The 12,872-nt window shown below is 42.7% G+C and overlaps 1 protein-coding gene across 2 annotated transcripts in view; it reads right to left on the bottom strand.

Moving 5' to 3' along the window:
- Nucleotides 1–1,595: 1,595 nt before the first annotated feature.
- The window catches only part of LOC135377515 (insulin-degrading enzyme-like), a 53,855-nt gene continuing 42,578 nt past the window's right edge, over nt 1,596–12,872 (bottom strand). For both annotated transcript variants that reach the window (XM_064609986.1, XM_064609987.1), the window contains 11 exons: nt 12,287–12,431; nt 12,066–12,176; nt 8,324–8,444; nt 8,133–8,224; nt 6,337–6,448; nt 3,552–3,719; nt 3,053–3,177; nt 2,785–2,932; nt 2,514–2,575; nt 2,121–2,252; nt 1,596–1,989 (listed from right to left, as the gene is read on the bottom strand). In XM_064609986.1, coding sequence (XP_064466056.1) covers nt 1,873–1,989; nt 2,121–2,252; nt 2,514–2,575; nt 2,785–2,932; nt 3,053–3,177; nt 3,552–3,719; nt 6,337–6,448; nt 8,133–8,224; nt 8,324–8,444; nt 12,066–12,176; nt 12,287–12,431 — 1,333 coding nt within the window. In that variant the 3' untranslated portion in view covers nt 1,596–1,872. The remainder of the gene's footprint in view (nt 1,990–2,120; nt 2,253–2,513; nt 2,576–2,784; nt 2,933–3,052; nt 3,178–3,551; nt 3,720–6,336; nt 6,449–8,132; nt 8,225–8,323; nt 8,445–12,065; nt 12,177–12,286; nt 12,432–12,872) is intronic.

Here is a 12,872-nt window from a genome sequence, read left to right as displayed (position 1 = left end):
GTGACATGCCGTCCCTAAGGCGTGGCACTTCCTTGCGCTGTGCTGAAGAGCCCCAAAAGGGGGCGAAACTGCCGTCAACTGCCGTCCCCAGCTGGACTAGTGGCACGCTTGACGAATTGAACCATTGCCAACTCAGTCGGTGAAATACGTACTGGAAGCAGTGGTGGTGGTACTGCAAGCACTGACATCGATAGCCGCATAGTCCCCAAACAGTAGACACCGTCTACAACGCCCCACCTACAACCGCCTACCATTCCCACACACAAAAACAAAAAGAAAAACCAAAAACGGAGCATGCATTCGCACCAGTGTTCCATGTATTTAAGTGCCCCTTTTGGCGTTCTACTTGTACGAAAAGTCTTCGGCTCTCCAGCTGCGCAATAACAAACGGCGTCAGTTCTTTCACTTAGACGATGTAGGCTAGAACATAACTTCGTTCATTCAAGCGCGCGGGCTCGTTGTCACGTTTTTATACTTCGCGAGCATTTTTCGAACGTGCAGAAATATCTGCGCAACAGGTAGCATGTTGGGAGAACCTGCTTTCAAAGGCGACCTACAACCTTCTCACTGCAACTTAAGTCCTTAAATCGATTAGAGCGATGGTTAATTACCCTCAACAAATTAGTAAAGTAGGCTAAATGCTAAAATACTCCCACTTGCAGTATGCCACAGCCAGTATGCCAACCAAATGCTGTTGGTTTCATCCTCGTAGAATGCTGCATTTTTTCTTTAAGGTTGGCTAAGATGCACGAGACATCCTGTGTTACATCGTATCAGTGACTTGTCTGCATTATCCAATTGCTGTTATAACGATTATCGCCACGATCGGTTCCACCTATGGTTCACTATGAAAGCTCTTACACAGAGCCAACGTCTACTTTTCGCCTCTGGGGGACAAGTGGGAAATTTGCGCCCCCCCCCCCCAACCCGTATTCTTGATTTTTTGTCTTTTCTATTGCTTCTCCCTGCGTCCTTTTGGCGCCCCTTCAGGCGGGCTCGGAGGGGGGGGGGGGGGGGCTATTGCACCCCTGTAGACGCTGGCACTGCTCTTACATATGTTAACTCTTTCCCACTATGCCAACAGATGGAAGTTTTCCAGGTAAGCCAATGGCACCGTTCAGCAACCACTTAAAACGCTTGTTTTAAGTGTGTTTAAGTGTTACTCATATAGACCATGTCGGAAACCTGCGCAAGCACATAGAATCTAAAGCACCATTTTTAAGGGACTGTGAGCAGATATTGCAAAACTTTGCATTTCTGAGCACTAGTTCATTTCCCCAAGCCCAGCTGATCACACAACAAGAAAGCTACGTACTTCATAAAAACAACATCAAACCAGCACAAGATGTGCATCACTGCCTCCCACATTAGACACGTTTTGCTATGTCAGACATACACCCGCAGTGCATGTTTCACACAGCACTCATTCAGTGTAGTGCATGCATACTCTAGATTTGCAGTTGCACCAGTGTGCCATACTTTCGTTTCATCATGCCACAACGTGATGATGCTAAAACTGATGCCTCCCCTAACACAAATACCTGAATGGTGGAAGCTCTGTAGAAATGTAGTTTAAAATACTATGTAGAATGTAGTGCAAATAAAATTTTTAATGAAAAAATGACAAAACCCAGGAAAACAAAACACGGTTTTGTGTTTCTAAATACCAATTGGAACTTGCTTTCTGGATGCCCCTCATATTAGGTATGAGCTTGCTTATACATACAGTACGTTCATGTACGACCACTACATACACACAAAATACTAGGCTCATATTTTTTGTAAATACCCCCTCCATGCAGATGAAAGATGCTTAAAAATAAAGTGAGGCTGACTAAAATTTCACTTTGGTTCTGAGCACTTGAGATGCACCTATAATTTAGATTTTCCTCCAGAGGCTGGTGCGTTGACATTAATGTAAGGTTTCACAAGCGGATAAAGTCCAAGGCTCCTCTTGAATTCCGTGATGTTCTCAATCTTTGTGGGCTTCTGGAAGTAAAAACAGTAGCACTGCAGCCCCTTTACACTAATGGCACAATCCCACTTGTAAACATAAAATGAACATGTAACAAAGGTACAGAACATACCGTAAAAAATACAGAGATACAATAGAAACATACTTGATCTTGCGCACAGATCCCATCCGCTCCATCCACTGCCAACGCTGGCTCCGACCATGCAGTTTCACCCGCTACTGGTTTAATCTGTACTGACAGCTTCTTGCGGTGAGTTGCACCCAGTGCAATGTATTCCTACACAATATGCATCAATAAGAATTTATCGCGCGCATCACGAAATCAAAAATTGATATTGCTAAATGACTAATGTAATCCATATCCCAAAATGGGAGAGCACAGAACACGGCAGACGACACGGTCTGCCGTGTCGTCTGCCGTGTCGTCTGCCGTGTTTTGTGCTCTCCCGTTTTGGAGTATGGACAATTACCAACACACCCGTCTTTCAAGTCCCACGACTAATGTACTTTCATAATCACACTAAGGAATGTAAAATACCTTAAAGAATTTGATCACATCCTCCTTTTGAATCGTTTCAAGATGTGCAGTTTCAATGGCCTCTGAAGGAAGAAAATTGTGACCCTTTAACATCACCCTGCATGCTTTGAAAATTCACAATATGCTTCAAAGAACGTAGTTTAAATATGCTATGTTCAATGCCAAGTAATGCAAAGGCATAGAAAACGCTAAAAAACTAGCTAAAGCAGCTACAACGATGCGTCAAATACTTTAGCTTTTTTCCCTACCTGACACAATTCAGTTCACTAACCTCTGTCAAAATTGTACTGCTGGGATATGATCTCCATCCAATACTTTGCCGCCAATTGCGCCAACTTTTTGGGTCGCTCCAGACGCCGCACTGCGAGTGCACTCTTGTTGGATTCAAACTCCTTGTCGCTCATTTCCTCCAAGTAGTTCTAAGGTGAGCAAAAACATTTCTGGATTGTGTTAATCACTTCCAAGTTTCTTCAAAATAATGTAACACAACTGCTCAGGCAGTTGATGTCATAGGCAGTCGATTTACGAAAAAGACCCACATCAACATAAAGCAGAAACGCTTCGATTCTGCTGTCCAGGAAGACTGGCGATCTGTCAGACTGCACAATGATGCGAACACCTTGAACTCCATTTGTTCGTCTGGGACCACTAGCAACAATGTATCCTGTTATGTTTTGAAAAAGAAAGGAATTATCATTCACTCACAAATCACCACTGCAAGAGCACTATTTGTAAGACAAGGTACACTTGAATAGCTGGTGAGCTGTAAAAGTACTAAGAAAAAGTGCGCTAGGAAAAAAATCTCGAAAGAAAACAAAAATGTGGGCTAGACCAAACAGAAACTTCAGTTTTCACTTAAGCTAGAATCATACTGCAAATCTGTGAAAAAGAAAAATACACACATGCACCTATAGAGAATGGATGCTTACAGGAATACACCAAAACTCATTGAAACACTTTTTTGTGAAAAGTGGCTTTGTTTACAAATATTTTTGACATGTTCTTTGGTTATCTTCTCACTGCATGAGATACTCTTACCCAGCTGTTCCTGTGTTCTCAGGATGTTGTAGCAGGGTTCCATGATCAACTGACAGAACAGTTCTACCAACATGTTTGAGTGCGTTTCCTGTGGGCCACACTGAAAGTATGTCTGAATGGATGATGTCTGGTGGATGTGATTCACTCTCTGATACACATAATCAGCCCCTGAAAATATAAGGAGTGCACAGAAGAAGGTGAAGACAACATGCAGTAATTATAAATCTACATTATTATACCTTCTAACCAACTGTCAAGAGAACACTCCTGTCAATATTACATGCACATATTATTAAGAGGCCCAAAGAGAGATGTACTTCGCTCACAAGATTAGTCGTGCATACGGAAAACTGGAATTGAACATAACATACAGCAAATTTTCATGGCTCTCTTGTCCACAAAGCCAGCAATGTACCGCTCACCAAACATACAAATGGTGCTGTCCTCCCTGAGCGAGTTTTCTGTTTTATAAACAATTTAGAGGTGTGCGAATATTGAAATTTTCGAATACGAATCGGATACGAATATCCGCGACATTGCCCTTCGAATACTGAATCGAATTTCGAATATCACGTCATAGGATAAAGGCTTCTAAGAGTAGCAGTTAAGCCCTGGTAAACTAACATTGTCACAGTTATGTGCTACAGACCCCTAGAAAAATGCCCGAGGACACGCACTTGAAAAGGGCTAATAAGGAATATGTATGACTGTATTGGATCAACACAAGGCATACATGCTTATCTGCACATGCACAGTAAAATTATTTTACAATGAAACTGTGTCGTTCTCATGAGGCAAACTGAAAACCGTAAAAACAGCTTGCACTTCAAAACTCCTTCATGGACACTGAAAACCTGCGCTGGCATTGTAACTGCTGGTGAAACACAGACAGAATGGAAGTAAAGAGTAAAGGAAGTACTGACATGCTCAGAATGTGGGATGGTTTACCGATGAGCACATGTCAGCTCACGGGTTATCAAGAAGGAAAACGATTGTAGCGCGTGCTCTCTTCTTGCACTGGCGGGAAACTATACGGTTTCACTGGGCTCTCACGCATGACTGAGACCATCATTCCTAATAGTAATGCATAGTTTGGAACAGTGTCATCCATTCATTCACCCTGAAGTATGCTTTGGGGTTGTAAACCTTATCTCGTTCTTTCGGTGCATCGAGGCAGCGGCTAAAATGTACCGTATTTTCATGCGTGTGGCTCATCTGTTAAAAACAAGTTTGCTGGGAGTTCACTGCGGCTTATCTGAGGAAAGTTTCTCCTAGAGCTTATCACCTGGCATAAAGGAACCCCTGGTATGTGACCCACATGCCTTTGATTGACCAGGAGTTCTCCTCTTTCTTCTGCGAGGTCAGGGGCTCATCGAATGACTAAACATGCGCACGGAATGCCTACGGGCCTTCCCCCTCGTCTTTCTCTGTGTCATCAGGAACCTTCTAGAATCAATGCTCTATAGGGTGTGCGAATCCGAATCTTTTAAGTCGAATCGAATATCGAATCGAATGGGGTAAAAAATTCCGAATACTGAATCGAATATCAAATATTCGTGCAAAATTTACAATATGTGACTTTCGCGCTAAAAGTTTCCATTTTGTGACCCATGGCTTTAGTGTAATTTTTCTAGCATTAAATGTCACAAGAGAGACATGCAACTCTTCTATTTAAAGCCCCTACTCTTTAATTTTACATCAGAGTGCTTCCTGCTTTTCAGGTGAGCATACATTTACTGGAGTACTGGAGTGTTTACCTTCACAAATGGCATTCTACCTCAGCTTTGCCATGAACACCCTTTAGTTTCTTTGCTCTCACCTGAGGAAGTTGCACTGCTGAAATTTTAGACATAAAGGACATCTTTAAAACACCCTTCTTGTTCGTGGGCTGTAATCATTATTCGAGAGTCCTAACTTTTCAAAGGCAACCTCACAAACATCAAATCAAAGTCTCCCGTCGGCACCGCTAAACTGCATGTGGGAGGGGCACCACCCCTTCCACAGACGATGTCTACAAACCTAAGTTTGGATAACACCGTCCCGCCTGTGTTGGTCCTGCAGCAATGGCAATTTCGTAAAGCAGGCTTTACCTCATGCACGGAAGCATCAGGTGAAGCCCACTTTCGGGTTGTGTCGTTCGTATTCGTGGAATAGTCGAATATTCGAAAAATCGAATACTGGATATTCGATTCTCGAATCGAATAGTTCGAGCGTTTGATATTCGATTCGAATTCGATAACTCGAATATTCGCACACCCCTACTCTATAGTATTTGTTTGGGACCTCAGTCGTTGCTGGGGATCCCATAGATCACTGTTTGCAGAAGTGTGCACATGGCTCCCGTAAACTGGCACAACTACAACACTGAAAGTGACTGTGAAGAATACTTGTTGCTCTCAGAGCAGGACGACGTTGAATGCAACGTACATACGTGAATGATGATGTGTTGAAGACCAACACAAAGAAAGGGAAATGCTAATGCAGAACAAAAGTCTACCAATGACAATGAGTGTCTCTCACACGTGACTTTGCATTTTATTTCAATACTGGTTCTTTCGGTTCATAAAAGATCGGGGTATGGGCACTATTTTATGACACTATGGAAGAATCAAAATGTCACAATATAAGTGCAGTCTTTGGTAAGAATATGAACGAAGTGAGCTAAAAAAAATAAGTTAACTCTACTAACTTCTTTCTGAATGCTTCGTTATTTTTAAACAATATATGCAGAACAATGTGAACAAGAAAGAGGACTTATAATATGTAACAGCAAAAGTGCACATACTCTCAGGAAGTTGGTGTTCCCTTTGACCTACAAGCTCACTTGGGAGCAATGGTTTCATATGCCTTTTCGTAGACAGACTGTTCTCCACAATGGCAACAATATCGAGAGCTTGCTGCAACGACAAAAAAGAATGTGGTAAAGAAGAAAAGCATATTGCCCCTACCACACAACAGGTTTTAATAGCATAAGCTGATACAAACTTTGACAGAAGTAAGCATACAGGAACGTAAAGTTTTGGGATACCCAACATGGGGATTGCAACAGTTCGCAAAAATTTACATGATAAAACTTGCGTTACATGACATTCACATCAGGAGGTGGCAAAAACACAGTAAAAACCAATGCTGTTGACCACATGATTCTAGGTGGCGTAGTTTTTTTATTATAATTCAATGACACATTTTCTGGGACACCCTGTATATCATGCAAAAGAGTAATCAGAAGTTTCTTGTGTGCTTGCAAGTGAACTGGAGTAGCACTTGACTCATGGAGTTAAATTTAAATAAATGCATATTAATGAATGTGCTCTGAAACTTCCCCAGTTAGGAGTTATGCCTAAAGCTAAAGTTTTAGAAAACATGTACCCTATCTGGTCCAGGTAGCTAAGAAGAGTGGAAGAGGAAGCAGTAGAGAAATAACTTGATCTTCTAACTAGAGAAAGCATGCCTTGTATGTGTTGTTGAAGGCTGAGTCTTACATGTGAGCGTGCAATGTACCTCAGAGCTAAAATGGAAACCGCATAGAAATCACGTCATTCTCGAAACTTTATGTATACTCAGTTACCTGAACCCATTCTAAATCATTCCAAACCATTCACTAAACTCCAATCAACTCCGTTCACCAAACTAACATCTTTCATAATGACGGCTAGGCACTTTGCCTGCTAAGCATTTACAACAGATATTTCAACTGAATTAGCCAGAGTATGAAAGATTGCTACATAACAAAGCCATGAAAAAAAAAAATACGTAGAAGCGTGCAAGCGATCTGGCCTCGATTCAAAACGGGCTCAGCGTTTCACGTTACCCTCCTCAGTGTCAAGGAAATGTTGTCCCTATTGGATAACAAGACACGTTGCTGATGCTTCATTTTTGAAGGGACTGTTGCATCCATCCCGGTCGATCCCGAAACTATAGTGCCCTATTACTCCTCATTCACGGCTTCGCCTGCGCTGTGCTAGTACAGCTGCGCTCCCATTTGTGTGCCTGGCTTATGTCACCATGATGTTACTACAGTCAAACTCCTTTACAACGAAACTCAGGGGATAGCAAAAAAAATTTGCAGTAAAGGTATTTTTGTTAAAAAGGATGTCCATTATTGGACCTATAGGGCTCCAGCGGGACCGCAAAAAAATTTGCTGTAGTGGTATTTTCGTTAAAAAGGTGTTCGCTATAAAGGAGTTTGACTGTATTGCTAGGGCTTTAGCTGCACAGGGAATGCTAATTTTTAAAACTCTTTCATTTAATATCGAAGCTGTTTTCGGAAGAGAAACTTCACCAAGTAGACTGCGAAGCGGTGCCGACCATTACCGTCTCGGTCTCACATACATGTTTCTGGATGTGATAGGTACTTTAAGAGGCAATTTTCCAAACATAATGCAGCCTGAAGTTTTTGAACAGAACACAAACATTTTTTTTAAAGGTTTCTCGCAACTCAATATTTTTAAGCAGTAGTCAACACGTATATTAGTGTGGATATTAGGTTGGTATCGTAAAACGTTAGTTCATCTAATAGCATCAAGAAGGGAAGAGTGGTAGAGTCCCTGGCAGGGTACTGCTGCGCATGAGTAAACTCACCTGGCGAGTTGCGTTCCCGTGTATCAAACATTCAATATGCATGCGTGATAAGAGCTTTGGTATCATCTCTTCAACGCTCTCTTTTGTCAACTCTGTCATACAAAAAAAAAAAAAAGACAAGTGTTACAACAGCAGAAACAACAGACTAAAAATTCTGCGAAATCAGTTACTGTAGGAATTAAATCAATTACCGTCGGTTGCTTCTAGCATCTCAGTATGTGACCACACTTTCTGTGCGAGCAGCATGTATGTGTAATACACTGCATGCTGGTGAGGCTGTTCTGTCTGAAAATTCTTCAGTCCCCGAACGTACTGCAACAAGAGAAAATAGATTTAGCTGACCTTTGGGACAAGTCAACTCCTACATGTCAACTGCGCCCACAAATCTAAAACCATCTGTGATTGCTAAGGTGAGCACATGACGCCTATGAGTTACAACACAGCGCCCGGCCGCATGCTTCAAACTGTCACCACTTGTACGCTGATTATGTTGCAAAATCACTCGTACTTAGAGCACACCTGCATGCTTTTAAAGCAAGCAAGTTACATACATGTATTTGCATTAACAGAACACGTGAATCAGCTTCACTGTATGTCTGGCGTCTGCCATCTTCCCGCGTGGTGGGGAGGAATCTACCTATTTTAGCATGAAAAATAAGATATACCTCTGTAACTGCAGCTCTTAAGTTGTATCGGAGTACAGTTGAGAACAACTCTTTCTGTGTCATATTCCTTTGAGCATTTAACCTTGCTGTAGGAAAAGGTGCTGCTAATCAACAGCATGCTGTTTTCTGTCCAGTTTCTGTTCAAGGAAACTATGCGTCTCCTTGTTGTAAGACTACCGTTCTTCCAATACAGACAAGCTTCTCTATAATGGTCCACAAATGGTCCACCCAGGTCGACCTGAGAGACTAGGGTACCTACTCTTTGCGTTCCAGAATCAAACCGATTATGTCACAACCCACGTTCCTAAAACGGGTCGTATACCCAAGGGTAGCGACTCCAGATCGACTAGCGCTACTCCCTATCAGATGCGGGTAGCAAACAGTACGTCAGAGCTGTCGTCTGCTTTTGCTGTTGCTCGTCTCGGCTGCATCATGGAAAACGCCCACAAACTCCAGTGTGGATTTTGCGACCTGAGGTTTTCTTCAGAGCAGCATGCGCAGGACCAAGCATATAACACACATCAGCTTGTTGCATGTGAAGGTCAAAAGCTGCTTCTATGTGTTTTAGAGCTAGCTGTGGACCAGAACAGCGCAACCACTTCTCGGAATGCGCGGTTAATACCCCTAATTCATGGTGTGAATGCTTTACGAACTCATGCAGAACACCCCATACCGAAGTCAACACTGTCACAGCAAAGCAAAGCAGCAGCCAGCGGTTCTGATTTCCCAAGGCCCACACGTCACTGTCGTCTGCTGTCGCCCATGTCAAGGAGGCCCGTTCCACAACCAACTCGAGCATCGCCTACCCTCTTGGTCACATGGTACAACTCCGACCAAATCGTACTCGAGAATTCGTTTTGGAACACAGCCATAATGATAAGTCTAATTTACAGTGAAGTTGACTACAGCTATTGCACTGAGATATATGCAAACAAAGCAGCCTTACAAGGATCGCCGTGAAAGTGCTTGCCTTTTCAAGGCAATTTGAAACTTCATGGAAGGCCAGCAAAACTCATACGAAGTTCGCAAATCATCCATTTACATCAGATCAGATAAAGAATCCTCATATCAGAATAAACAAAGATACAAGTCACCGAAAGATTTTCTTTTCTTATGACTGCCACCGACACTGACGTAACGTGTATGTTACATATCAGTAGATGAAGAAACATCTAGAAAAGCATTTTCGAGCAGTGTGCACAGAAGCGAGCAATATAACCTGAAAATGACTCTCTTGATGAGGAATCTGATAATGAGCTCACAACAGCACAGTACACATTTCACATAACATCAGCCTCAAGTCTTCCGCGGTTTTGCCACTAACTTTCGGTTGCCACGGAAAAAGCCAAACTGGAATGCAAGAGGAAGCTGCTCGAAGTTAAATATGCAACATCTATTTTTCAATAAATGTACTTGCTATATGGTACTTAGTAAGTGGTTTACTAGTGGTGTTTACTAGAGGTAACAACTCCCTGAAAAATGGTGCAAAGTGGTACTGCAATTAAGTGCTCATATTATGCATTCCCCACAAATTTTTTAGATACACAACTCAATACAATGCCATGAGAAATGTTTTTTGCTCTGCTAGTTTGTTTCTTTGTTTCCCTCTGTAGATTACTCGCAGCTTCTTTAGCACTTTGTAAGCAGAATTAATGTACTGTTTTATGTTCACTAGTACACAACCAACATCCTATTGCACCACTCCTTTACATACATAGCACCCTACTGTGGCCTTTAAAGGAGCATTAAAGTGGTATCTAACATGGCCAAAAACTGCTGTCATCTTGTAAAGCAGTATGTGAAAAGTATTCCTACAAAATATTTCTGTCCAAAGTTGTTTCACCACGGTGCAATTAATTTGGAAAGTCGCTGCCGCGGTGACAGGCCGGAGCGCTCCAACTGCAGACCACACCCACTCTACTGTGACAGTTGGTGGTAGAGAACCCCTCATTCGTTCGTAGGAAAAACCGTCTCCTACGAACATTGCGAGCTGTTTCTTGTTGACTTCTATTCTTTATATGATTTATATCACGTTTTCTAAAAAAAAACAAAGCATATATGCAGCCTGAGAAAATACCATTACGATCACAAGAGTAATATATCCGTGGCTTCTGTGCAATCTCAGAATTCACGGTAGCAGAAAGCAAGCGATGGCAGCGGTATTGTGGCGCCACCTGTTAGCCACTGAACCAACTGCGCGGAGAAAATGGTCGGACAGGCTGCACACTGTCGGGAAGCACGGGGTTTTCGCTGTACAAGCGCAGTTAATTTCGGGCTGCACCACTCGTTCTTCCTGTGGTGTCTGCGGTCCCAAAAAACCGTGATTGTGTCGTGGACACCCTTCAAACCCTCCGTTTCGGACATCACGTAGCCGGAGAACGCGTGGAGTCTCCGAAGCGGTAGCAGACGCTCCGGCCTGCGCGATGTTGTTCCCCTCGATCATGTGATCCCAGGTCCAATGAGAAGCATCCTTTCCACTTGCGTCACATAGTGACGCGTGTGGTGGCGCTCATCACATGCCTATCGTGAAGGCGAAGGAGGGTGTTTCGCGCACGGGAGGTTCGGGGAGCTATTGCAGGCGTCCCAATTTCGCTACGGTTGCACTAATTGTGGGAAAACTGTTTTCGGCCGCCTAACATTCCGTACTGACCAAAAACGGAAACAAAGTTGTGGGCCTCTAGACTGTTCCTTTAATGTATTTCCAAAATAATAAACAAACAAATAACCAAAATTCTTATGAAGCTCTCAATTCTTTCGTTGCCGCGCCCACAGAGTGTCTATCACCAGTAATCGACGGCTTGCGAGCCGTGCTACTCAAACTCCAAAGCAGATATGGACAAGTGGTGACCTCTGGTAGATACTATACACTCTACAGAATGAGTTTCGTTTCCACTTTTAGCTTTTCCAAGTGGTGGTGGTGATTTATGAAGCTGGCTCTGCACCAAAGAGGCAGTGTGGAGATTTTATCTTTGTCCCGGCGTCGCATTCCTGAGGCGGAACTCTTTCGCAAATGCGCAATAGTACTTGCATTTGAAGCATATTGGGGTTCGATTTCATTTATTAGAACACAAATAAAGGCCATTTTAGTCATCGGCCATTTTTCCAGCGGTAAGGAAAGAGTTAAGCTCTTGTTAGGTGGAATGTGCATCATGTCACAAAACTCCTATAAGCCTCACATCTCCTATGTGACGGGTGTGTGTTCAGAGAATCGTATAAGGAATATATCTCTAGAAAAAAAAACTGGATAAGAAACTCAACTGATACTCACAGATTCTTTGAGAATATCAAATCGTTGCGGTTCAATGGTGAAGCTAGTCATTCTGTCCATTATCTTCTGCAACAACACGTGCTGCTTGTCGTTGTAGCCCTTAATGCTAAGCTGAAGACATAGGAACAAGTATAAACCATTAAGACATTAAAAATATAGACTGTGAAGGAAAAGTCACACTTGCAACATTTGACAATGGATCACAATAAGCTCAAGATTACCATGATGCCATAAACAGTGTCACTCAAGCTGTAGGTGAGACCAGCTAACATGGCTGCATATGCATACTCAGTCAGTGCATCGACAAAGAGATTGACAAACATGCGTGTCATGTTCGTATGATGAGGATCCTGGTATGCAATGGGACTGGAAAAGAATTGAATTGTGAATTTTATTGTCACATAGAATTAAAGTACACATGGACATTTATACAGTCGACCCGCGTTTATCCGGACGACTTCGTTTCCTATGAAAATAGGATAGCGGGGGAACCGGATAAGTGAAACACGAAAATCCAGAGTGATCCTAAAAGGACATCTTTATTGACCATTACACAGAAAACTATCCATTGTCATCTGTTTCATTCTAATATACGCATGCAGTTCTTGCAAACCTTAGCGAATGACATTGACTTGCGAAATATTGTTCTGTTGCCCGAAAAATAATAGCGCTGTTCTCAGTGCCGCCCGCGCATTTTCTACCTTTACAGCTGGTGCCATCCATGCTTTCATCATCAGATTCTTCTTGAACACTATCGGAAGCGACGACACTGACGATGTCGTCATCTATGATTGCAGCGCAGGGGTC

The sequence above is a fragment of the Ornithodoros turicata genome, chromosome 1, assembly GCF_037126465.1.
Source record: "Ornithodoros turicata isolate Travis chromosome 1, ASM3712646v1, whole genome shotgun sequence".
NCBI lineage: Eukaryota > Metazoa > Arthropoda > Arachnida > Ixodida > Argasidae > Ornithodoros > Ornithodoros turicata.
The sequence above is the reverse complement of the archived record's forward strand: the minus strand, read 5'-3'. Positions and strand labels throughout refer to the sequence as shown.